The following is a 25108-nucleotide window of genomic DNA, read 5'->3' on the forward strand; positions in this document are numbered from 1 at the left end:
AAACCAGCACGGGCCACAGCCATTAGCTGCTGCTACAAACGTTTCGCTTTGTGAAGCAACGCTGAAGGCGCTCTTTTGGAACTCGGGGGGTTGCGGTGCAGCCACTGCATTGCAGCACAAAACGGAAGGCTTCACACGCCGGGGTTGCCGTCCGCACCCAGACGCCTCTCCTTTTTCCCCTAATCTCTCCCAACTGCGGGCCCTTTCGGGTGCTGCTCTGAGTTCTTCCTTAGCCTCGGAAAAAGCCGAAGCGGCGCCGGAGAGAGGAGGGCATGATCTGGAGAAGACGTGCTGCGGGAACAAAGCGACCCGCCCAACGCCTCAACTTTCTCCTGCCCCCGGGCTGGTATTGTTTAGTCCTACTCATTCCCACTCTCCGAGCCAGCCTGCAAAAATCTGTATTTCAGGGGAAATTCCAAGGGGTAAAACATCTCCTTCGGCAAAACAATTGGTGTTTTGCTGTCTATATTTCCTGTCAATGAACTTGTCGGACCTCTCCATCCGCCAGTCTAAGCCCGAGGCCTCGGCTGCCGCGGCTCCTCGGAGCGCCCTTCTGCCGCGCACGCGCCCCTCTAGGGTTCTCCCGTGACCTTTCCCGGGAACCCCCTTCAATTACGCTTCCCGTCACCTCGCACCGCCCCCACCCTTCCTGCTCTTTCCGTTTCCTTTTTCGCGCCTGCGCGGCCCCAATTGTTTTGGCTTTCCGGTGGTATCCGGCAGAGGAAAAGGGCGGGGGCAGCTAGAGTAAGGGAGGGGCGGGGGACAGTCGCGAGGACCCGGGAAACTGCAAAACTGCCGCTAGTGCCGACAGGCGCGCGCGCGCGAGGCGGGAGGGCAGCGTGGCGAAGGCGGGCGCCGCAGGCGGGCCAACGGTCCGCTGCCCGCGCGTTCCCGGGCCGCGGGCGGGGGCGGGGCGGGCGGGGCGGGAGCGGCGGGCCCGGCGTCTCGCGGCCCCGGGCTGACGAGGCGGCGCGGGCGGGCGCCGCGGCTCCCGGGGGAGGAGTCTGGCGGTGGTCGGGCCCTGAGGAGCGTGCGGCGGCGCCCGCAGAGGACGCTGCTTTTCGCGTTGGACTGACCGAGCGAGGGAGGGTGCGAGGGGAAACCGGAAGGAAGAGGCGGCGGCGCCAACCTTTCTCGGCCGGAGGCGGAGGCGAGACCCCGGTCGAGGCCGCGGCAGGAGGGCCACGCCCCCGCCGCCGCGCCGGAGGGGCCCAGTGTGGACGGGGCCGCCGGCTGGACCGGATCTCACCCCTCAAGACCGAGGGACGCGGGTGAGCAGGCGACGCCAGCATCGGGCGGGCGGGGAGCCCGCGGCGACCCGTGGAGGGGCCGGGGAGGAGGGCTGTGGCGGGAGGGGGCTCGGCCCTTTGTGGCTCCGCTGGTGGGGGGCGGCGGCCGCGGCATCTTTCAAACCGGAGTCGCTTCCGTCGCGGGCGGGGGAGGGGCGCGGCCGACCGGCGCCGCCCTCCGCATCCCGCGGCGGCCCCAGGGCGGCGGGGCTCCGGGCCGGTCCGCGGGGAAGGGGCGGCCCGATCCGCAGCTCGCTGGGCCTTTCCGGCCCCGGCACCGGGCGCCTCGGCGGCCGCGGGGCTCCCGGGCGGCGCCCTGGCCTCGGCTCGCGCCCGCCCTTACCGAAGTAGAGCTGTTTCTCTTAAAGACTCGCGACGTGTTCGCGACATGGTGGGCCGAAGGGGGACACCCCTTTCCTGTGTTTCCCCCCGGTACATCTGAGTACCAAGAGAGGTCTAGACGAACAGAGCTCCTATTGCGAGCTATATCGACTTAAAAAAGAAAGCAGAAACTGCCCTTTGAAACGGAAAATTGTGTACGTGTTTACTTTGTGAAATCTTTGACTTCCTTGAATTCGACCACCTCCCTCTCCCTACGAATTGAGAAACCGGGGAATAGAAAAATGTCTTAGTTTGATGTGGAGTAGTTATTTTGAGTTAACGTTTTTTTTCCCCTGGGCTTAGCTATCTAAGAACTCTTTCTTCACCTGCCTCAAAAGGTAGAGGAGTGTCCGTTCCACGGGCTACCAGTGAAAACAGGAAAATAATTCAAAATACAAACGAACTTTAAGAAGGGATGTTTGTGTGAACTATTTTCTGTGTCAATTAGCCTCCTGAAGACGTTGGGGACCGGACTGGTCACGTGTTGTTTATACATGAATCTGTACGTCGGGCTCACTGAGCATTCAGGCATTCAGAAACGAAACCCTATCAACGCTGTGCACTGACCAAAAGGATATTTTCTTTTTATCGAGGCAACTAATTAACAGGGATTCCCCCGCTTCCCTCTGAGTTGTACATTTTTGCCGAATTTGAGTAGTATGGATCTTAGATCCCTTGTAATTGTGAATGACTTAGTTTGGTTAACCTTTGATAAGGACTTTTTTTCCCGACTGTTTTTTCTGACCTAAAGTAAATTGAAAAGCCAGTCGGTTGTTTTCCAATCTCGATGATGTGGAATTTTGCTATTCCTTCCATCTGGCTGATAACTAAGCTTACTTCTTCCCTTTGATCTTCTGTTGGCTTAGTGCTTATTGAAGCCCTTTTAGGTTGGGGCCTGGAATCCTCAAGAGGTTGTCTTCTGTCAGTAACTCTGGAGTGCTGTGACCTTTCTGTTGAGCATGCTCTGTAGTCCACACGTTTCCACATAGTGCTGTTTTCTTTGCACAGTTTTGTAGGAAGACTTCATGAGTGCTCTAACTCTACTCCCTTTTTTGTTCCCATAAGAAGCATTATAAAATCTGTTAACTTATGTTATTCACAGGGCATGTAAGGAGATGGGAGGGAATAGAGGTATCAGTACATATGTCCATGCTCCTCCATAGATTTTCTTCTGGTTGGTAGAAATGTCGAGCTTTTCATTCCTAAACATTGAACATTAAATGTGCAAGGTAAATTCCTAGAAACTTGAATGCAGTCTTAAAAGCCAAATGATACATTGGTTTTTCCAAAGATGTTACACATTTAAAAAAGAGTCCCCCTTCCCTTCCCCTCTTCTCTTTGCCCACTTTCCTAAGGCCAGGAAAAAGGATTGGTTCTGGTGTCGTAAAATATGAGTGAAAATTTTGAAGTTGTTAGCTTAATGTTTTCAGTTTTGTAGAGTTTCAATAGACCAAGTGATACTTAAATAACTTAGTATTAGAAATGACAGGTTGATCTCAAGTAATTTTTTTTTTTTTTTTTTTTTTTGAGATGGAATCTCGCTCTGTTGACCAGGCTGGAGTGCAGTGTCATGATCTCGACTCACTGCAACCTCCGCCTCCGGGGTTCAAGCGATTCTCCTGCCTCAGCCTCCTGAGTAGCTGGGATTGCAGGTGTGTGCCACCAGGCCCGGCTAATTTTTGTATGTTTAGTAGAGACAAGATTTCACTATGTTGGTCAGGCTGGTCTCGAACTCCTGACCTTGTGATCCGCCCACCTCTGCCTCCCAAAGTGCTGGGATTACAGGCGTGAGCCACCGCTTCTGGCCCATCTAAAGTAAGTTTTTTTTTTTTTTTTTTTTTTTCCAAAGAGACGGAGTGTCCTCTGTCGCTCAGGCTGCCCTGGCTGGAGTGCGGTGGCGCGATCTTGGCTCACTGCAAGCTCCGCCTCCCAGGTTCACCCCATTCTCCTGCCTCAGCCTCCTGAGTAGTCCACACCCGGCTAATTTTTGTATTTTTAGTAGAGACGGGGTTTCACCGAGTTAGCCAGGATGGTCTTGATCTCCTGACTTCGTGATCCGCCCGCCCGGGCCTCCCAAAGTGCTGAGATTACAGGCGTGAGCCATCACGCTGGCCACCTTTCCCCAGCTTTCTTAAGTCACTGTGCAGAGCTGAGAGGAAAAAGGAAAAGTGATATCCAAAATAAAAGGACATACTATACTCATAATTATTGTATCACAGGTGGCATTGCCTTTATGTTCTTGTTTAATTTTTTAGAAGTGAAATAACTTATTAATCATAATATAGTACAGCTTATACTTGTGACCTGAATTTACTTAGAGTGCTGAGCATAATTAACCTGATGGAGCCATGTCATCTCTCAGTGTGATTGGAAAGAGAACACAGAGGAAGAGACCTAAGCTCTGAATGTGACTAGAGTAAGTGAGGCTATGCTGAAAAAATTTTTTTTTTTTTTGAGACTGAGTCTCGCTCTGTCCACCAGCCTGGAGTGCAGTGGCGCGATCTCGGCTCACTGCGAGTATGCTGAAATTTTTAAAACTTGATAGATTCTTCAAAAGGCCAGGTTTTTGGGTTTTTTTGGTTTGTTTTTTAATTGATGCCTGTCACAACTCCAAGAAAATTCTGTTTGTATAGCAGTTGACAATCTAAAGACCAAATGGTCTTTTCCAGACATTTCTCAACTGTCATGGTTGTTTTGATAACTTGAAAGCATACTGTTTCTAGCGCCGATCTCTTGTCCTTCCTAAGGAGAAAACTATCTCATTGAAATAAAGAAAGGCTTGTTTTATGACTGGTGCCTTCCTGGACTCTGATTTAGTTTTTTACACTGACATCAGCCTTCTCAAGATTAGTCTTTTTTAAGCGCTAGTTTGTTTCATTATTTGTACCATCAAAATATAATGTGTGAGAAAAGGAAAAAAGAAAAAAAAATCTTATTTTAGAACACTGAATTCAGATTTCAAATGTCAAATGTTTGCAAAAAAGCCCCAATATTCTCTAAGAACATTGGATTTCTCTTATGTAAAATACCATTTAGACAGAATAAAAAGAGAGTGCTGAGACCTTGAAATTGGAATTTTTTTTTTTTTTTTTTTTTTTGAGACGGAGTCTCGCTCTGTCACCCAGGCTGGAGTGCAGTGGCCGGATCTCAGCTCACTGCAAGCTCCGCCTCCCGGGTTTATGCCATTCTCCTGCCTCAGCCTCCAAGTAGCTGGGACTACAGGCGCCCACCACCTCGCCTGGCTAGATTTTTGTATTTTTTAGTAGAGAGGGGGGTTTCACCGTGTTAGCCAGGATGGTCTCGATCTCCTGACCTCGTGATCCACCCGCCTTGGCCTCCCAAAGTGCTGGGATTACAGGCTTGAGCCACCGCGCCTGGCTGAAATTGGAATCTTTAGACTGGTGTAGGTGGGGAATCCAGGAGTTGGGAAAGTGCTACAAAAGCTTCACCAGTGGGTGGGTTAATACAAATAATTTCGAATATTTATGTAGTAGTGCTATGTATCAGGTACTGAAGCAAGTATGAAATGTAACCCTAAAACAATTCATTGAGAGTTCTACTTTTAACCCCATTTTATAGATGAGCAAACTGAGGCATAGAGAATAAATAACTTACAAAGGGCCGCAGAACTATTAAGTTGCAGAACTGGAGCTTTAACCCAAGTAGTTTGGGTTTGTACTCAATTTTTTTTTTTTCAACAGTTGACCTCCATGGAGAATGCCTTGGATCTTTTCCAAAAAACATTTTTAATCTTCTCTGTTGACATTTGTAGCATTGGGAGATGCAGCAATCCCTAAGTTAGTAATATACAGTTTGAATGTGCTTCCTACAGGTGAATTATTTATAGCCGCACTGCCGTTCCTGGGGGGAGACCTATCCTTCATTCCTACTATATAATTTATTTTATTTTTTAGTTGGCAAAGAATAATTGTATGTATTTGTGGGCTACAATGTGATGTTTCAATCTATGTACACATTGAGGAATGATGAAATCAGGCTGTTAACATCTATCACCTCATCTACTTTTTTGTGGTGAGAACATTTAGAATCTTTAGCAGTTTTGAAATATGTGATATATTATTGTTAACTGCGATGATCACCATGCTGTGTAATAGATCACTAAAACTCCTGTCCAGTGGAAACTTTGTACCTACTACTGTACTTACTGTAGCAGGCCTTGCTAGCAGCGTCTTTACCATCTTTTTATCCTTTCTTCCTTTTTCATCCACAGCTCAGTTAATTGCTGATTGGTCTCTTTATCACGTTCAATAGTTCTTTAATCCTTTATTCGTTCCTCGATCTCTATATTCTGCCTGGTTAACATTGGAAAAGTTTGCTTTGCTTCTATTTGTGTTTCCAGGCTACTCAGTGGGAGGATGCTACAAAGTACACACCTCTAGGAATGAATACTTGGTTTCAAAGTGAAATTAGACATCTATCATTCCCCCCCACCACCTCACCTCAAAAAACCAAAACACTGCCATCAACCTCTGATACTTTAAAGTATTTGGGATTTTTTAAAATTTCAACATTTCATACCTTTCATCTTGGTTCCTTATCCTTTAATATTAATAATCAGAATCTGTAAAACAAATTCACTGTCACTGTTATCTCTTTATGAGTATTAAAGTAGTATTTGCTTTGTGTAAATTTTGTTTGCTGATACACTTTCAGTCATATTTTGCTGCTTACAGTGAAGAGTTAAACCTCTTTTTAATACTGTTATTTTATAGGAAAGTTAAGTGAGGAATTCAGACAACCAACTTAAATTTGTTGAATAGAAACACAGTTGTCTCTTGGTTTCAGTGGAATATTAGTTCTTAGATCCCTTTGGGGTATGAAAATCGAAGGACACTCAGGTCTCTGATATAAAATGCCGTAGTATTTTCAATATCCTCCCAATACTTTAAGTCATCTCTAGAAATAATTTACTGTGGGAAGAGTTTCAGATTTTTAAGTAGAATTGTATATGTTACTATCGATTGCTGACCTAATCCTGACAATCATTTAGTAACAATGTTTCATAACTTTTATGTGGTGGAATTCACTCAGTAGAACCTTGGAGACTTGGACGTCCTAGAGAAAATGTATTAGAAGCATTTGTTTTCAATCAGTTTATAAATTTTTGACTTCTGTAGGAAGTCCTCGGATTTAAAAATAAGTAGGACTTTGTCCCCTAATAATTCGTAGAAGTCAGTGGGTAGAGGCCGGACATGGTGGCTCCTGCCTATAATCCCAGCACTTTGGGAGGCTGAGGCAGGCAGACCGCCTGAGGTGAAGAGTTTGAGACCAGCTTGGCCAATGTGATGAAACCCCATCTCTAAAACATGAAAAATTAGCCGGTCATGGTGGTGCATGCCTGTAATCCCAGCAATTTAGGAGGCTGAGGCAGGAGAATTGCTTGAACCTGTGAGATGGAGGTGGAGGAACCTAGATCATGCCATTGCACTCCAGCCTGGATGACGGAGCAAGACTCCGTCTCAAAAAAAAAAAAAAAAAAAAAATACGTGTAGACAGTGGAGGAGAGGATTTCATCCTGTGTATAACATTTTAACCTTATCTTTGCCATTCTGTGCGATCAAGCAAATCAGTCAAAAACACTGAATTGAGCCCAGGACTTAAGGAATAAGAATATGTACACTTTTTATGTCAAAGTATATTGCACTTTATTAAATAGATTCTGAATTTTATGCATGACTGATTTAATTCCTATGCTGGTTAGCATTTTTTACTATGGAATATATTCTAATGATTAGTGTTAGAATATAGGACTTTCTTATTAATCTGGAAGCACCTGATACCAGGAATTGTGGCATGTAACAGGGATTTCCCAAAGTAATCTAAGTGTTTTTGAATAGCCGTTTCTCATTATGGATTTTTATTTGACATTATCTTGGGGAGAGATGTTGGTTTTTTTTTTTTTTTTTTAACCTTAATTAAAGGGTACTCACACTAGATAAGAACATGTTTCAGAAGTTCCGTGGAATTAGCAGGAATTGGGGAAAGCAGTTGTGTGACTAGGTAAAAGATGTTAGAATACTTTGGTTGAGAAGAAAAGTGGAATCTATGCAGATTATATTAATTATATTTAATTCATTATTCAAGAATTTAAAGTTTGTGCTTTTCCTTGTTTTTGTGATCTGAAGAGAAACATGCTTCTTGCAGAAACAACTTGAGGTATGTATTTTAGTCACTGATTAAATATTTCATCAACTAAATATTTCATCAAGAAGCAGTGTAAGGCCAGGTGCTGTGGTTCACGCCTGTAATCCTGGCACTTTGGGAGGCTGAGGCAGGTGGATCGCTTGAACGTAGGAGTTCAAAACCAGCCTGGGCAACATAGTGCGATCCTGTCTCTTAAAAAAAAAATCAAAGTGTGTGTGTCTGTGTGTGTGTGTATATATATATGTGTATATATATAAATAGAAATTTTTTAAAATAAAGCAGAGGTTGGTAAATGTGGCCTGTAACCTATTCTTGTAAATAAAGTTTTATTGAAATAACATTGTTTCCATATTGTCTTTGGCTGCTTTCAGGCTGCAGCAAGAGTTAAATCTTTGGGATAGAGACCTTATGGCTCCCAAAGCCTAAAATATTTTGTCTTTGTTATGAGAAGAGAGAGTAGTGTACCTTTTGAAGTTTTATTACTATTACTATTTTTTTTTTATGTTTTTGAGACAGAGTCTTTTGTTGCCCAGGCTGGAGTACAGTGGTGCAATCTCGGCTGACTGCAACCTCCCCTTCCCGGGTTCAAGCGATTCTCCTGCCTCAGCCTCCTGAGTAGCAGGGATTACAGGCACGCACCATCACACCAGGCTAATTTTTGTATTTTTAGTAGAGATGGTGTTTCACCATGTTGGCCAGGATGGTCTCAAACGCCTGACCTCAGGTGATCTGCCCACCTCAGCCTCCCAAAGTGCTGGGATTACAGGCAGGAGCCACTGCCCAACCTTTTTTTTTTTTTTTTTTTTTTTAATTTTAGAGGCAGAGTCTAGCTATCGCCCAGGCTGGAGTGCAGTGGCATGATCATAGCTCACTGCAGCCTTGAACTCCTGGCCTCAAGGTACCCTCTCGCCTTGGCCTCCCAAAATGCTGGGAGTACAGGCATGAGCCACCACACCTGGCCAAAAGTTTATTTTGTAAAAACAGGTAATCATTGCGTATATTAATAAAATCCAGAAGGTTTAAATAGGTCTTCAATAAGTTTTTCCTTTCTCCTGTGTGATCCACTGTAGTAGGGCTGAGCACCAGATACCTTTGCTCATTTTATCTGTACTACAATTTTTCTTATGGTGAAGAGTAAAATTTCTTGCACTCATGTCTCTATTAAAAGTTTGGAAGTAAAATATCAAGATAGCTACATTTCAAGAAAAATGTTTCTTACACCCAGCTTGCCTCACTCATTTGCTTGCTTCTTGGCTTTTGAGTTTGTCTAGAATAGCTGGTTTTTAAAACACCATGTTTTTGAATGACAGCTGTAGTTTTGGCTGTGATCTGTAGTAAGAGTTTTAAAAGCCCTTGGTGTTTTGGAGCTTTAGTGTTTGGCTTCTCTCAATCTGAGTATGTAAAGTACGATGATTGGCACTTAGTATTCAATAAACTTTTGTGGAATTAAATTTAAGTAGCCATTCATTCAGCAAAGAAAATTAAGTTAGCAGTTTGCTTGATGCCTGAGAATTAATCTGGGGAAGCTAGCTTCCACAGATAACAGGGTTTGTGACGTTTTGATGCTGATTTTAGATATAGAATGATACACAAAATATAATTATTGAAAAGAGAAAATGTAAAATATGTCCCATCGGTTGGTAATATGGTACATGCTGAAATGCTTCAGAGGATTTAGGGTATTGGTTTCAAGGTTTGTTTTTAGGAGGGAAGGAGTCTTTTACAGAAAATGTTTGTGTTGTGGGCATTTGAAGATTGTTGGTTGATCATCCTAAACTTTGCACATTTTCACATTTTTATTTTTATTTTTGTAAGACAGAGTCTTGCTGTGTTGCCCAGGCTGGAATGCAGTGGTGTGATCTCAGCTCACTGCAACCTCCTCCTCCCGGGTTCAGGTGATTCTCAGCCTGAAGCAGCCTCAGCCTCCAGAGTAGCTAGTATTACGGGCATGTGCCACTGGCTAATTTTTGTAGTTTTAGTAGAGACAGGATTTTGCTATGTTGGTCAGGCTGGTCTTGAACTCCAGACCTCAGGCCTCAAGTGATCTGCCCTCCTCGGCCTCCCAAAGTGCTGGGATTACAGGCGTGAGTCACAACACCTGGCCAAGCTTTCACATTTTTAGTTAATACCTTTTGAAGTCTATACTCCCAGAGGGGTGAGCTACTTAATTTTATTTATTATTTTTTGTTTTGTTTTGTTTTTGAGACAGACAGAGTCTCGCTCTGTCACTCAAGCTGGAGTGCAGTGGTACAATCTCAGCTTACTGCAACCTCTGTCTGCCAGGTTCAAGTGATTCCCTGTCCTCAGCTTCCTGGGTAGCTGGAATTACAGCATGTGCCACCAGGTCCAGCTAATTTTTTTGTGTTTTTAGTAGAGATGGGGTTTCACCATGTTGACCAGGCTGTTCTCGAACTCCTAACGTCAAGTGATCCACCAACCTCAACCTCTCAAAGTGCTGGGATTCCAGGCATGAGCCACCACTCCAGGCCTTAAATTTATTTTTAATTGCACTTATTTACTTAGTGTCATATCTGAATGACTTTCTTTTTCTGCCTATTTTAAAGTAACTTTTATGTAGACTACCTCTCCAGGAAGAAAACGTATCCTGGATCACAAAAGAAGAGTGGGAAATAGGGGAATCTAATAAGGCTGTGTTAATGAGTATAATGACTTTGTAATTTTTTAGAAGCAGACTTCATTTGTTTTAATACAGTTTCATGGATACGATAAAAAATCAAATCTAGCAAAACCCAGTCATAAATGAGGCGTCCCCAAAATCACTGCAGAAAATCATCTTATTATATAGTTAATGAAATGACCAGAGTGAGCCTGTACAGGTAGCCTGCAGGAAATTCTGGGGTCTAGTGACATGATTTAAATCTGTCTTGGCCCTGGCCACCAGTTGCTGTTACCTTGTTTAAACATGGATGGGGACAATTTTGAGTCCAGCTACTGGGATTAGGACTTTTACTTTATTAATGCATATATTTTTGTAAAATATATTTCTAGAAGTAGGATTAATATATTAGATTGGTATTAAGCATTTCCAGTGTCAGATACTATATTTTCTATGATACTTGCAATTCTAAAATCCAAAAAACTCTGAAAAATCAAGTTGTTAAAACAAAACAAAAAAAACTTCGCTGGTAAAACCTGACCTGAAGTAACATGAGGCTATATATAGTCTTTATTTTTCACACCATTCATAGTTCCCTCAGCAAAGATAATATGTTTGATTATCCATTGCTACCTGAGACTTCTTGAGAGGGTTTTATAATATAGGGTACATGTGTCACAATACCTGTATAAAATCTGGAGAAGTCTAAATTGTGGAACGTGTCTTGTGTCAAGAGTTTTGAATAAGGAATTGTGGGTATGTATCAGCTTACTCCTCTGTGTAAGAATGCTTGTTTTTCCACACCCTCAACAACACTATGCCTTGTTGCATTATTAATGTGTGGAAATAGCCAGTGATTTTAAGTATTATTTGCCTTAGAGATTATAATAGTAGAACTCAGATTTATAGTGTAACATGCAGTTCTGGAAGAGCAAAGTTATTACCTTAAATGACCCAGAGTCTCACTCTGCCTTTGCACCTGTTTTAGTTACTTTCACAGTTAACTTGGTTGGAAACTTGACTGTATATCAAGTTAGCAGTTACTGTAATAGTATAGTTTGTCAGGAAGTATATGTGATATTCTCTTTGACATAATGGATGGTATTTTGTGAGAAAAAATATTAGTGATTCTAATGATGGAGTCATTTCTCATTATGGTAACCAAGGGTCATCTTAAGAGTTGGTGAAAAAAGAGGTGGTAGTTTTTATAGTTAGCATATTAGTAGCATTCTATTTGGGATTTTCCTCTTTTCCTGATTTGTAATTCCTTTGCCATGTGTTGTGAATACTGAGTTCCAAATAAATTTTTATTCAGCTGGAATTTTTTTTTTTTTGATGAATGGTATGCAGTATGACTAAAGCTTAATTTGAAATACCATATTTATCTTTATCATATCTAATTTCTTTCTTTTTTTTTTTTTTTTTGAGACGGAGTCTTGCTGTGTCGCCCCAGTTGGAGTGCAGTGGTGCGATCTTGGCACACTGCAATCTCCACCTCCCAGATTCAAGCAATTCCCCTGCCTCAACCTCCCGAGTAGCTGGGATTACAGGCATGCACTACCACAGCCAGCTAATTTTTGTATTTTTAATAGAGATGGAATTTCACCATGTTGGTCAGGATGGTCTCGAACTCCTGACCTTGTGATCCTCCTACCTCAGTCTACCAAAGTGCTGGGATTACGGGTGTGAGCCACCGTGCCCGGCCAGTCATATCTAGTTTCTTATGTGTACTTGGGTTTATGGGCGTTTTATAATAGATTTAATATTTTCATAAGAATCATGAAAAACTTGGCCTTCTTTAAATATCTTAGCAACTTTTGTGTATTCTTCCAGATAAATCCCTTGAATATAGGATTTAGATTGGAGTTGAATTAAACTTACATATTAATTTGGAGAACATTCATATTTGTGTAATACGGAGTATTCTGGGTAGAAACATATATCCATTACATTTTATATGTTTTTTTTTAAGTAAAATTATATGTTCTTATTTGTAAAGATTCCTAGGAAAGAACCACTCTTCAAAGAGACAGATTACATATACTTCTCTTACTGAATTGAATGGCAAATTTGAGAATAAACAGTTTGAATCTATTTACCGTATAGTTTAAATTAAATATGAAGACTTTGTGAACGTATTTAAAATATATTCAGAGAATGAGAAATCTCTATGTAAGAGAACAGAGTTTTTTAAAAAATATTTTTTCTTATATATTATGATTATTTGTTGCTACCAAATAAGAGATCTGGCTTTGGTAATTTATCTATTTTGAAAGAGCTTTAAAAATGTGTACTTATTCATGTATTCGTTATTTTCTGTGACAGTTATATTTTGTATAGAAGACAAAAGTTAACTTGAAATTACAACTGGTAATTTTTTTCTGTTTTTTAATTTTAAATATAGACTAAGGATCTTCATTTTTGTCATGTTTTGCTTTTATGGTAATATCTAAAGTTGAACTTCAAATAAACATGATTTCTATTTAAGGCTGCCATTTTAAACGTTATATTCTAAAACTGTACTGACCTAGATACTACAACTTAACTTTCTTTCTTTTTAGTGACTCCACAGGATCCACTGAACATAGGATGTTGCCACAAAATCTACCTCGTGTATTTTTCTCTTTCACTCATGAGCTGCGCAATTGCAGATTTGAGCACAATGTCTGCAGACTGTGTTGAAAAACTCTGAAGAACCTAATTAATACAGGATGACCTAGGAGTGATTCTAAGTCTGTAACAAGATATTACTCATTAGTGAAATGTGTCAGTCTTGGTACTGAATGCTACAGATAACAGCAAGTGGTTTCTCCTTTATTTCTCAAGTATTCACTTGACCTTCCATTAGTAAGACGGACTTTTTAAATCTGTTCCTGGAGATATTAATGGAATACAGTCATGTCCACTCAAGACGAGAGGCAGATCAATACTGAATATGCTGTGTCCTTGTTGGAACAGTTGAAACTGTTTTATGAACAGCAGTTGTTTACTGACATAGTGTTAATTGTTGAGGGCACTGAATTCCCTTGTCATAAGATGGTTCTTGCAACATGTAGCTCTTATTTCAGGTAAGTACTTTTAATGTTTTAAATAGAAATTCTTTGAAATGTTATTTAATTTTTTAAGAAGCCACATCTCAATTTTTGTTTTTAAGTTTTGCTTAAGTTTTCTGTTCAGATTATGTAGTACTTGGCAAATCTCATTCTTGCATGTGTAAGGGACACATGAAAGAAGTTTTATAAAGGTTTGAATACAAGAAATGTGTTAAGGTAAAGTTTTAACGTTGGGAAGGCAGAAAAGTTTAGAATATTCTTTTTCCATTAAAAGAGAAAGAAAAATGGGAAAATTTATACTTTGAGGTTTTAAAATGCTACCTTTAGAAAACAGTGATCCCTGTTTTTAAACTGACAAGTTATCATAGGCTCAAATAGTAATTTTTAGAGAGTAAAAATTGGTGCTGTTAGATACGTTAAGACTTTTCTTTTTTTTTTTTTGAGACGGAGTCTTGCTCTGTTGCCCAGGCTGGAGTGCAGTGGCCGGATCTCGGCTCACTGCAAGCTCTGCCTCCCGGGTTTACGCCATTCTCCTGCCTCAGCCTCCCGAGTAGCTGGGACTACAGGCGCCCGCCACCTCGCCCGGCTAGTTTTTTTTTTGTACTTTTTAGTAGAGACGGGGTTTCACCGTGTTCGACAGGATGGTCTCGATCTCCTGACCTCGTGATCCGCCTGTCTCGGCCTCCCAAAGTGCTGGGATTACAGGCTTGAGCCACTGCGCCCGACCTCGTTAAGACTTTTCTTTACGAAATGTATTTTTTCTCACTCTTTGCTATTACCATTTGTCATATTTCTTTATACTAACTAGACTCTTTGCCAGATTTAAATATTTAATAACTAGTAACATTGTTGGTATTCTCTGTGCCTCTGAATGTAGAAGTGAATTTAGTTACTCTTTGCTAATACAGATACATAAAGCTTAACTTTACATTTTTATGATCTTCTGCATCTTTGTTGTACGTTTCCCGAGCAGAATAGAAGCCAAAGCATAGAAATTGCTTAATTTGTTCTTTGCTTTTAGGTAATTTTGACTTAATATTTGAAAGGGACAGAAAGAATAAAGGTGAATTAAATGTGGACCAGTATATTTCTACTACAAATATTAACAGCCATAATCAGCAATCATTAGTGAGTTTGGTCCTGCTCTTTTTTTTTTTTTTTTTTTTGAGACGATCTTGCTCTGTCGTCCAGGCTGGAGTGCAGTGCAGTGGCGCGATCTCAGCTCACTGCAACCTCTGCCTCTTGGGTTCAAGTGATTCTCCTGCCTTAGCCTCCCAAGTAGCTGGGATTACAGGCGCGCACCACCACATCCGACTAATTTTTGTAATTTTAGTAGAGATGGGGTTTCACCATGTTTGTCAGGCTGGTCTCAAACTCCTGATCTCGTGATCTGCCCGCCTTGGCCTCCCAAAGTGCTGGGATTACAGGCGTGAGCCACTCCGCACCGCCTGTTCTACTGTTCTTTAATGGCAGCTGTAGACAGGACAGATTTCATTTGAACTTTGAGGGCTGACTTACTTTATATGAAGATATAGAAACTTCACATTCCCTAACATATCCCATGACGATTTCAAAAGCTAAGGCTCAATACCAGTTGTTGCCTTTGCTGTGCCTACAATCTTTTTTTTTTTTTTTTTTTAAAGACAGAGTCTGTCACCCAGGCTGGAGTGCAGTGGTGCTATCTCGACTCACTGCAACCTCTGCCTCCCAGGTTCAAGCGATTCTTGTGCCTCAGCCTCCCAAGTAGCTGGGATTACGGGCACACACCACCATGCCTAGCTAATTTTTTGGTGTGTTTTCAGTAGAGACGGGGTTTCACTATGTTGGCCATGCTGGTCTCAAACTCCTGACCCCAAGTGATCCACCCGCCTCGGTCTCCCAAAGCGCTGGGATTACAGGCGTGAGGTACTGTACCTGGCCAAGTCTGGGAAATTTCTTAACCAACCAGTCCCCCACAGATACCAAGGGATAACTGTATATTATCCCTAAAACAAATCAGATATTTATTAAATAAATAAAATAGTTCAATATGTGTTTGGGATTAAAGCCACCCATCATTAAAATCTTGTGCCTGGGACAGTTTCATATCCACATGATATTTCCCAAGTGTTCTTCAACTAGATTCCGCTCCCAGAATTGCAGATTTCAAGATCTTTACATGTAATGCTCCTACACATCTTTAATGTTAGAGATTTTGCCTTCTGAACTAAATACATTCTTCCTTTGTAGTTTGAGTTACCAGTTCTGTCTGTCCCACCAAGAATTAGTAGGTACCCCTGAATAATAGTTTTAATATTTTTTGGTAACATGTATAGTTCATTATAGACCCAAAATGAGAGAATTGCTTGAGAATTACTCAGCACTTCTTCTGTTGTGGTACTTCAGCCTGTTTCAGTATTATGAAATTACGTATTTGCTGTTTCTGGTTGGGCGTGGTGGCTCACACCTGTAATCCCAGTGCTTTGGGAGGCCGAGGTGGGTGGATCACGAGGTCAGGAGATTGAAACCATCCTGACTAACATGGTGAAACCCCGTCTCTACTAAAAATACAAAAAATTAGCCAGGCGTGGTGGCGGGCGCCTGTAATCCCAGCTACTTGGGATGCTGAGGTGGGAGAATCGCTTGAACCTGGGAGTTGGGTGTTGCAGTAAACCGAGATACCACCACTACACTCCAGCCTGGGCAACAGGGTGAGACTCCGTCTTAAAAAAAGAAAAGGAAAAAGAAAATCACCAGATCCTGTTGGCTCTTTATAGTGGGTTTTGTTTGTTTGTTTCTTTTTGAGACAGAGTTTCACTTTGGTCACCCAGGCTGGAGTGCAGTGGGTCGATCTTGGCTCACTGCAACCTCTGCCTCCCGGGTTCAAGTGATTCTCCTGCCTCAGCCTCCTGAGTAGCTGGGATTACAGGCACCTGCCACCACATGCAGCTAATTTTTGTATTTTTTAGTGGAGATGGGGTTTCACCATGTTGGCCAGGCTGGTCTCAAACTCCTGGCCTCAGATGATCCGCCCACCTTGGCCTCCCAAAATGCTGGGATTACAAGTGTGAGCCACCAAGCGCCGGCTATAGTGGTTTTTGTATTCATTTCTGCCAGTGTAACTCAGTTTCTTACCTCTTAGGTATATTATTGTCATAGCCTCATGGCCAGTTTTCCTGTCTCTAGCTTTTAGCTCTGAATAGCCTGTCAGCTTAGAGTATTCATCCTACATTTATCACTTAGACTTTGTCGTGCTACAGACTTGAAACCCTTTGGTTTTCCCCACTATCTACAAGGAAAAGCTCAGACTCTCTTGTCTCATTTAAAGGCCCTCTGTGATCTAACTGCCCTCCATTTTTCCCATTCATTTTCTGGTTTCCTGCATAAGCCCTTATGTTCAAGCTATGCCCCTTGAACAATCGCTTCTTATGTTCTACCCCGTTTTATCCATTTTGAATGGCTTCTTCATCTCTGTCCTTGAGGGGCCAAATTAGTGACTGTTGTGACACTCACTGTTGACCGCTACATGCAGAGGCTTTTCTCCCGTTTTCATCTCTTACCTATATATGGGCATTCTACTTTGTATTCTTCATCATGCCAGTTGCCTTTCCATCATGATTTCCTGTATATAATAGATTTTTAGGAAAGTGTCCTGCCTATTTTTAGATAATGGTTTGAGTAAATGAATTTTTAACAGCTTTATTGAGATGTAATTTGCATACCACAAAATCTACCCATTTTAAGTGTATAATTAAATGAATTTTAGTATATTTACAGAGTTATATAACCATTTCCACAATGTAAATTTAGAGCATTTTCATCACTTTGTGTCTATTTATAGTCACAAACCCCATTCTTACAGTTCTAAGGAACTAGTAATCTACCTTCTGTCTCTCTATATTTTCTTTTTTTGGATGTTTTATATAAATGGACTCATACACTATATGGTTTTTCTATGTGGCTTCTTTCACTGAGCATAATGTTTTCAGATTCATTTATGTTAAAGTATATATTAATACTTAGTTTCCTTTTATTGCTGAATATTATTTCATGGTATGAATATAAGGAGTAAATAGAATTTTGAGATTTTCACTCAAAATGGCATGATGGAATAGTCTGGTATATCTTTGGGACTGGATTTTATTCGTATCTGTCTCCCTAAAAATTTCATTGGCTAGGCACAGTGGCTCATGCCTGTAATCCGAGCACTTTGGGAGGCTGAGGTAGGAAGATTGCTTGAGCTCAGGAGTTGGAGACCAGCCTGGGCAACATAGGGAGGCCTCGTCTCTACTAAAAATAAAAAAAAAAAATAGCTGGGAGTGGTGATGCATGCCTGTAGTCCCAGCTACTTGGGAGACTGAGGAGAATCGCTTGAGCCCAGAAGGTCGAGGCTGCGGTGAGCCATGATCGCACCACTGCACTCCAGCCTGGGGGACAGAGCAAGACCCTGTCTCAAAAAACAAAAAAAAGGTTCACTTATAAGTAAATATCCTAAATGAACACCTCTTGTTGTCTAATTGTTCTTTTCAGCTCTACATTTGTTTTACACAAAACCCTTACAACTTTATTTTCTCCATCTCCCCTGTAGGGCCATGTTTATGAGTGGACTAAGTGAAAGCAAACAAACCCATGTACACCTGAGGAATGTGGATGCTGCCACCTTACAGATAATAATAACTTACGCATACACGGGTAACTTGGCAATGAATGACAGTACTGTAGAACAGCTTTATGAAACAGCTTGCTTCCTACAGGTAAGCATATAGATACTTTTTGAGACGGAGTCTCTCTCTGTTGCCCAGGCTGGAGTGCAGTGGCGCGATCTCAGCTCACTGTAACCTCCACCTCCCAGGTTCAAGCTATTCTCCTGCCTCAGCCTCCTGAGTAGCTGGGATTACAGGCGCTAATTTTTGTATATTTAGTACGGGATTTCACCATGTTGGTCAGGCTGGTCTTGAACTCCTGATCTGGTGATCCACCCATCTTGGCCTTCCAAAGTGCTGAGATTACAGGTGTGAGCCACTGTGCTCAGCCTACAGGTAAGCATTTTTTTCCTCAGTTACATACATGAGTTGTGGCTTACTGGTTTATTATGTGGTTTATTTTGTGAGGAAACATTGTTAAACCTTATTTATTTATGTTTTCGAGACGGGGTCTCGTTTGGTCACCCAGGCTGGAGTGCACTGGCAGTCATGGTTCACTGAAGCCTTGAACTCACGGGCTCAGGTGATCCTCCTGCTTCAGCCTCCTGAGTAGCTGGGATGACTAAAGGTGCGCACCACCATGCCCAGCTAGTATTTTTATTTACTTTATTTATTTATTTATTTATTTATTTTTATTTATTTGAGACGGAGTCTCACTCTGTCGCCCAGGCTGGAGTCTAGTGGCGCGATCTCGGCTCAAATGCAAGCTCCGCTTCTGGGTTCATGCCATTCTCCTGCCTCAGCCTCTCGAGTAGCTGGGAGTACAGGCGCCCATCACCATGCCTGGCTAATTTTTTATTTATTTATTTTAATTAATTAATTTATTTATTTTTAATTTTTTTAACTAATATTTTTAGTAGAGACGGAGTTTCACCGTGTTAGCCAGAATGGTCTCAATCTCCTGACCTCGTAATCTGCCTGCCTTGGCCTCCCAAAGTGCTGGGATTACAGGCGTGAGCCTCTGCACCCGGCCAATATTTTTATTTTTTATAGAGACAGGATCTCACTGTGTTGCCCAGGCTGGTCTCAGAAATCCCAGGCTCAAGCAATTCTCCTGCATTGACCTCTCAAAGCCCTGGGATTACAGACCTGAACCACCATGCCTGGGCCAGTAATGTCTTTTATGTATGTAACTTCTTTATTAACGTATTTTAGAAGGTAAAAGGTTTTTTTTTTAATAAAATGTGTAAGCGAAAAACGATAGGATTTGATTACCCAGTAAACTAAGTAGTTTTGTGATGGGAATGTAAATCTGTTAATAAAAGAGATAGGTGAAAATTTTATACTGGTTTTGTGTGTTTTACTGCCTAACATACCTGAGAATTTTGATTTCATGTTAAAGTAATTTGTTTTTGAGACGAAGTTTCACTCTTGTCCAGGCTGGAGTGCAATGGCACAATCTTTGGTTCACTACAACCTCTGTCTCCTGGGTTCAAGTGATTCTCCTGCCTCAGCCTCCCGAGTAGCTGGGATTACACCATTCCCGGCTAATTTTTGTATTTTTAGTAGAGTCGGGGTTTCGCCATGTTGGCCAGGCTGGTCTGGAACTCCTGTCCTCAAATGATCCACCCGCCTTGGCCTCCCAAAGTGCTGGGATTGCAGGCATGAGCCACCACCACCCCTAGCCAAATTAAAGTAATTTTTAACAGTGTTTATTAAATTTAAGTGTTTCGATTTTTTTTTTTTCTTAGAGCTTAGATGTACTAATTTTTCATGATACTATTTTTCACAGAAAACTTGGAAATTATGATAAATATTTATAATGGCTATGTGACCATATTGAGCAATTAAGGAGAAATATTTAAACAAAACAAGTGATGGCTGATATATTTATGGATGACAAACTGTTTTACTCTTTATTTCCCCATCATGTTCTCTTTTTAAATTTTAAGAGGAATATAAGTTTTTTCTTCATTTCATCTCCTGTTTTGGAATACCGTTGTATTTCACAAAGCTTCTTCAAAGGGAGAACCTTTAGACCAAAGGTTAAATTTGGAGAGCACTGTTCATGATATTTGTTAAGTACTTAATAAATATGCACTGAATGAATATGCATGACACTGGTTGAATGCCAACACCTGGGTGTAATTCTGGAAACCAGAACTCAGTTCACGCTTTATGTAGTTTCCTTCCTTTTTAGTCTTCCATAGGTTGATTAAAACCTTTATCCAAAATGGTTGGGACCAGAAATCCAGTTCAGCCAGTTTCAGATTTCAGATTTTTTCAGATTTTAGGATATTTGCAGCATTATATTTACTAGTTCAGCATCCCTAATCTAAAAATCTAGACTCTGAAATACTCCAGTGAGTATTTCCTTTGAGTGTCATGTCAGTACTCAGGGTATTTCAGATTTTGGAGCATTTTGTATTTTGAATTTTTGAATTAGGGATACTCAACTTTTACTTCTTTTTTGTGTGTGTGACAGGGTCTTGCTCTGTTGTCCAGGCTGCAGCACAGTGGTGAGATCACAGCTCACTGCAGCCTCGATCTCCTGGGCTCAAGTTGTCCCCAGCCTCAGCCTCCTGAGTAGCTGGGTCTATAGACGTGCATCACCGCACTTGGCTAATTTTTAAATTTTTTTGTAGAGACAAGGTCGTCTTATGTTGCTCAGGCTAGTCTCAAACTCCTGAGCTCAGGCAGTTCTCTCACCTGGGCCTCCCAAAGTGCTAGGATTACAGGTGTGAGTTACAACACATGACCAACTTTTACTCCTTATTACCACTAACCTTATTGTTAGTGTCCTACTCTACCCACAACTCTGGGGAAATTGAGGCTGGGGTAGCTTGCTGTTGCGCTAGTAGTTCCAAACTTGAAAGGGAGAAATGTTTACTGTAAGCACTGTCTTTATATAGCTTGCGAGTTGTCATTACTTTTTATTTTTAGAGACGTGTCTTGTTCTGTTGCCCAGGCTGGAGTGCAGTGGCATGGTCATAGCTCACTGCAATCTCGAATTGCTGGGCTCAATAAATCCTCCTTCCTATAATCCCAAAGTGCTGGGATCATAGGCATGCACCAGCACACCCAGCTAATTCTTTATTGGTCCTTCTTTTAAAAGCAGGCATTTCTCGAATTCTTAAGGCATTAAGGAATTTTAAGAAAATCTAATCCCAGCATACTTTGTTACTGTAAATATTGACACTGCTCCTTATAGTTTTTTTCTGCCATTTTAATGAAAACCGTATACTACATCTGCTTGCTCAAATGCAAAACAGGACTCTGCCTCTTAGACTGTGTTTCCCTGGCAAGCCTGAGATGGGGCATTCTGTGACTACCAATGTGACTTTCACTATCAACCACATGAAGTGATCATGTGTTTCAGTACCAAATGCTGTACTAGTACTTTACATATATTCTCATCTGATCCTTGCAGTGTTCATTTGAGGTAGATAACCGTTATTTCCCCATTTTATATAAGAGAAAATTGAACTTTAGAGATTTGAAACTTCTTTCCTAATAAGTAGTTTAATTGGCTAATTTAAGTTTTAAATCCAAGCAACCTTTTAAGCTTTAAATCCAAGCAACCTGACTTCTCAGTGTAAACAGTTTCTAGTTAATCACTATGATGCTGCATAAATATAGTAGGTAGCACACCTGATTCAACTGAGATCTACCTTCTTAAGAAAAAACAAATCTAGGAAGCTTACAGTGTCTAAGATGGGTCATTTAAATATAGGTAATTTATAACTGCACATAAGTCTATTTCGTGTTGCTTTGATAACTTACCTCTCTAGATAAGAATGGCAAGTAACTACTACTCATTGTGCATGATTTGCTGGTTTTATGTGACTGTCTCGTCCAAGTTGAGGAAACCAGAATCCAGTTACTCAACAACAATTTTCTGTATACTATGATTTGTTTACATTTTTTCGTATAGTTCTCTCAATTATATATGAAGTCTAGGAAAGTATGACTTATGTATGAATTTCCTTGCCTATTCTTTAAGGCTGTTTTGTTTTTTAAGAACCTGTTTATTGTTGTACTACTGGTTCCTAAATAGAACAGTTAAGTAGGCCACTGAGCAGGAAAAATTACTGCAAAATTATATAGTCTTCTGATTTTATTACTACCAGAAGACCTTATCTCTTAGCCCAGATGTGTGTATCTGAAAATAAAAATTACACTGTGGGCGTCTGATTAATACAATGTCTTACATAAAAGTAAAATGTGTCTGTCCTGGCCCTATCAGCCTGTTTTTTTTCCTTCTCCTTCTAGGTAGAAGATGTGTTACAACGTTGTCGAGAATATTTAATTAAAAAAATAAATGCAGAGAATTGTGTACGATTATTGAGTTTTGCTGATCTCTTCAGTTGTGAGGAATTAAAACAGAGTGCTAAAAGAATGGTGGAGCACAAGTTCACTGCTGTGTATCATCAGGATGCGTTCATGCAGCTGTCACATGACCTACTGATAGACATTCTCAGTAGTGACAATTTAAATGTAGAAAAGGAAGAAACCGTTCGAGAAGCTGCTATGCTGTGGCTAGAGTATAACACAGAATCACGATCCCAGTATTTGTCTTCTGTTCTTAGCCAAATCAGAATTGATGCACTTTCAGAAGTAACACAGAGAGCTTGGTTTCAAGGTCTGCCACCCAATGATAAGTCAGTGGTGGTTCAAGGTCTGTATAAGTCCATGCCCAAGTTTTTCAAACCAAGACTTGGGATGACTAAAGAGGAAATGATGATTTTCATTGAAGCATCTTCAGAAAATCCTTGTAGTCTTTACTCTTCTGTCTGTTACAGCCCCCAAGCAGAAAAAGTTTACAAGCTATGTAGCCCGCCAGCTGATTTGCATAAAGTTGGGACTGTTGTAACACCTGATAATGATATCTACATAGCAGGGGGTCAAGTTCCTCTGAAAAACACAAAAACAAATCACAGTAAAACAAGCAAACTTCAGACTGCCTTCAGAACTGTGAATTGCTTTTATTGGTTTGATGCACAGCAAAATACCTGGTTTCCAAAGACCCCAATGCTTTTTGTCCGCATAAAGCCATCTTTGGTTTGCTGTGAAGGCTATATCTATGCAATTGGAGGAGATAGCGTAGGTGGAGAACTTAATCGGAGGACCGTAGAAAGATACGACACTGAGAAAGATGAGTGGACGATGGTAAGCCCTTTACCTTGTGCTTGGCAATGGAGTGCAGCAGTCGTGGTTCATGACTGCATTTACGTGATGACACTGAACCTCATGTACTGTTATTTTCCAAGGTCTGACTCATGGGTAGAAATGGCCATGAGACAGACTAGTAGGTCCTTTGCTTCAGCTGCAGCTTTTGGTGATAAAATTTTCTATATTGGAGGGTTGCATATTGCTACCAATTCCGGCATAAGACTCCCCTCTGGCACTGTAGATGGGTCTTCAGTAACTGTGGAAATTTATGACGTGAATAAAAATGAGTGGAAAATGGCAGCCAACATCCCTGCTAAGAGGTACTCTGACCCCTGTGTTAGAGCTGTTGTGATCTCAAATTCTCTATGTGTGTTTATGCGAGAAACTCATTTAAATGAGCGAGCTAAATACGTCACCTACCAATATGACCTGGAACTTGACCGGTGGTCTCTGCGGCAGCATATATCTGAACGTGTACTGTGGGACTTGGGGAGAGATTTTCGATGCACTGTGGGGAAACTCTATCCATCCTGCCTTGAAGAGTCTCCATGGAAACCACCAACTTACCTTTTTTCAACGGATGGGACAGAAGAGTTTGAACTGGATGGAGAAATGGTCGCACTACCACCTGTATAGTTGGGAAGTTCAGGGAGTGCACGCCTGAGTTATGTGCTTTGTCATTTTCTTTGCTAAACAAAAGAGGCTATGAAAGAACTAAATATGACTACATAAAAATCTATCTTTGATAAATTTTATTTTTATGCCCTACTTAATATTTGCATCAGTATAATATATATCAGTGAGTCTTACAGAAAGATATGCTTCCATAATATGAAATAGATTATTCAATAATTGAGAAACTTTATGTGTAATCATGAGAGTATAAGAATCTGGATTATCTAACATTGTTAGCCCTGTGTATGTACAGTTCAAAAAGTTCATTTATAAAAGTAGTTTCCTGTTCCTAGTGTGGTATATCACAAATTGTGCTGAGGTTATTTTAGTATGTGTATTTCATTCCCGTGCTTCTGTTCTGAAGTCCTGGAATACAGTTTTCAGTGTAATTAATTCAACTGCACTTAACACTAATGTCCATGTTGGTATAGAAACGTCTAAATCCTATACTCTAGTTGAGGAAGATCTTCCATAATTTTATGGTATTACACAGGGAAAGCTATGACTGCAGGATCAGTCTAACTATACTATTAGGTGCATGTATTCTCTTTTCACTAACTTATACTTGTCTATCTAGAATACAGGTCTTCCGGTCAGCTGGTCATTTACCAGGTGTGGACTTACGTTGCTGGGCTTGCAGTAAGAATTGCCAGCCCCTCATTGTGCGGGTCTGCGTGGAGCTTTAATCAGTAAAAGCCTCCACTGTCTGTATTATGTTAACATTGGCTCATGCATATAACTACCTGCTGCTGATGTAGTTCTCCATCTTCAAGATTTAGAGTGGGTTAACCAGGTCATTACATCTTAATTTAATAACAAGCATTACTGTAGAGTGATTGTGTATAGATCTGTTAGCTGTCAGGGTGTGTTTTTTTTAACCTGTTGTGTGCGTGTGGGGGTTAGGATTAGTAAGGTGAACTGTTCAGGAATTCTCTGCACTAGCTGTGCAGAAGAGCAGATAACTAGCGCTGCTCTGGCATTAATCCCAGGAACCACTAGCAGTAGTGGGGCGCCGCCAATCTAACATGAGCACAGGTGCTTCATGACAAACATTACTAGCATGTTCAACTGCATCATGTTCTGGCACTGTATTTTGAATGACATTAATTTATTAAATAAATTGTATATATTCAA

At 41.2% G+C, this 25108-nt stretch overlaps 1 protein-coding gene across 3 annotated transcripts; it reads left to right on the forward strand.

The window, feature by feature from the left end:
* On the forward strand, positions 1-25108 carry KBTBD2 (kelch repeat and BTB domain containing 2). Of its 3 annotated transcripts, none has more exons than XM_045387636.3 (4): positions 1-346; positions 13014-13520; positions 18073-18238; positions 22400-25108. In XM_045387636.3, the coding sequence occupies exons 2-4, from the start codon at positions 13351-13353 to the stop codon at positions 23933-23935; spliced, it is 1872 nt and encodes a 623-aa protein (XP_045243571.1). In that variant the 5' UTR covers positions 1-346; positions 13014-13350; the 3' UTR covers positions 23936-25108. The 3 variants fall into 3 exon arrangements, with proteins under 3 accessions (XP_045243571.1, XP_045243569.1, XP_065397070.1); XM_045387634.2 differs by lacking the exon at positions 1-346 and adding an exon at positions 1024-1271; XM_065540998.1 differs by lacking the exons at positions 1-346; positions 13014-13520 and adding an exon at positions 1024-1271.

This window comes from Macaca fascicularis, chromosome 3 (genome assembly GCF_037993035.2).
Source record: "Macaca fascicularis isolate 582-1 chromosome 3, T2T-MFA8v1.1".
NCBI lineage: Eukaryota > Metazoa > Chordata > Mammalia > Primates > Cercopithecidae > Macaca > Macaca fascicularis.

Coding starts and splice junctions, on each gene's coding strand:
- KBTBD2 (XM_045387636.3), top strand. CDS start 13,351: ATGTCCACTCAAGACGAGAGGCAGATCAATACTGAATATGCTGTGTCC. Junction 13,521..18,072: donor ACATGTAGCTCTTATTTCAG/GTAAGTACTTTT, acceptor TCTCCCCTGTAG/GGCCATGTTTATGAGTGGAC. Junction 18,239..22,399: donor AAACAGCTTGCTTCCTACAG/GTAAGCATATAG, acceptor TTCTCCTTCTAG/GTAGAAGATGTGTTACAACG.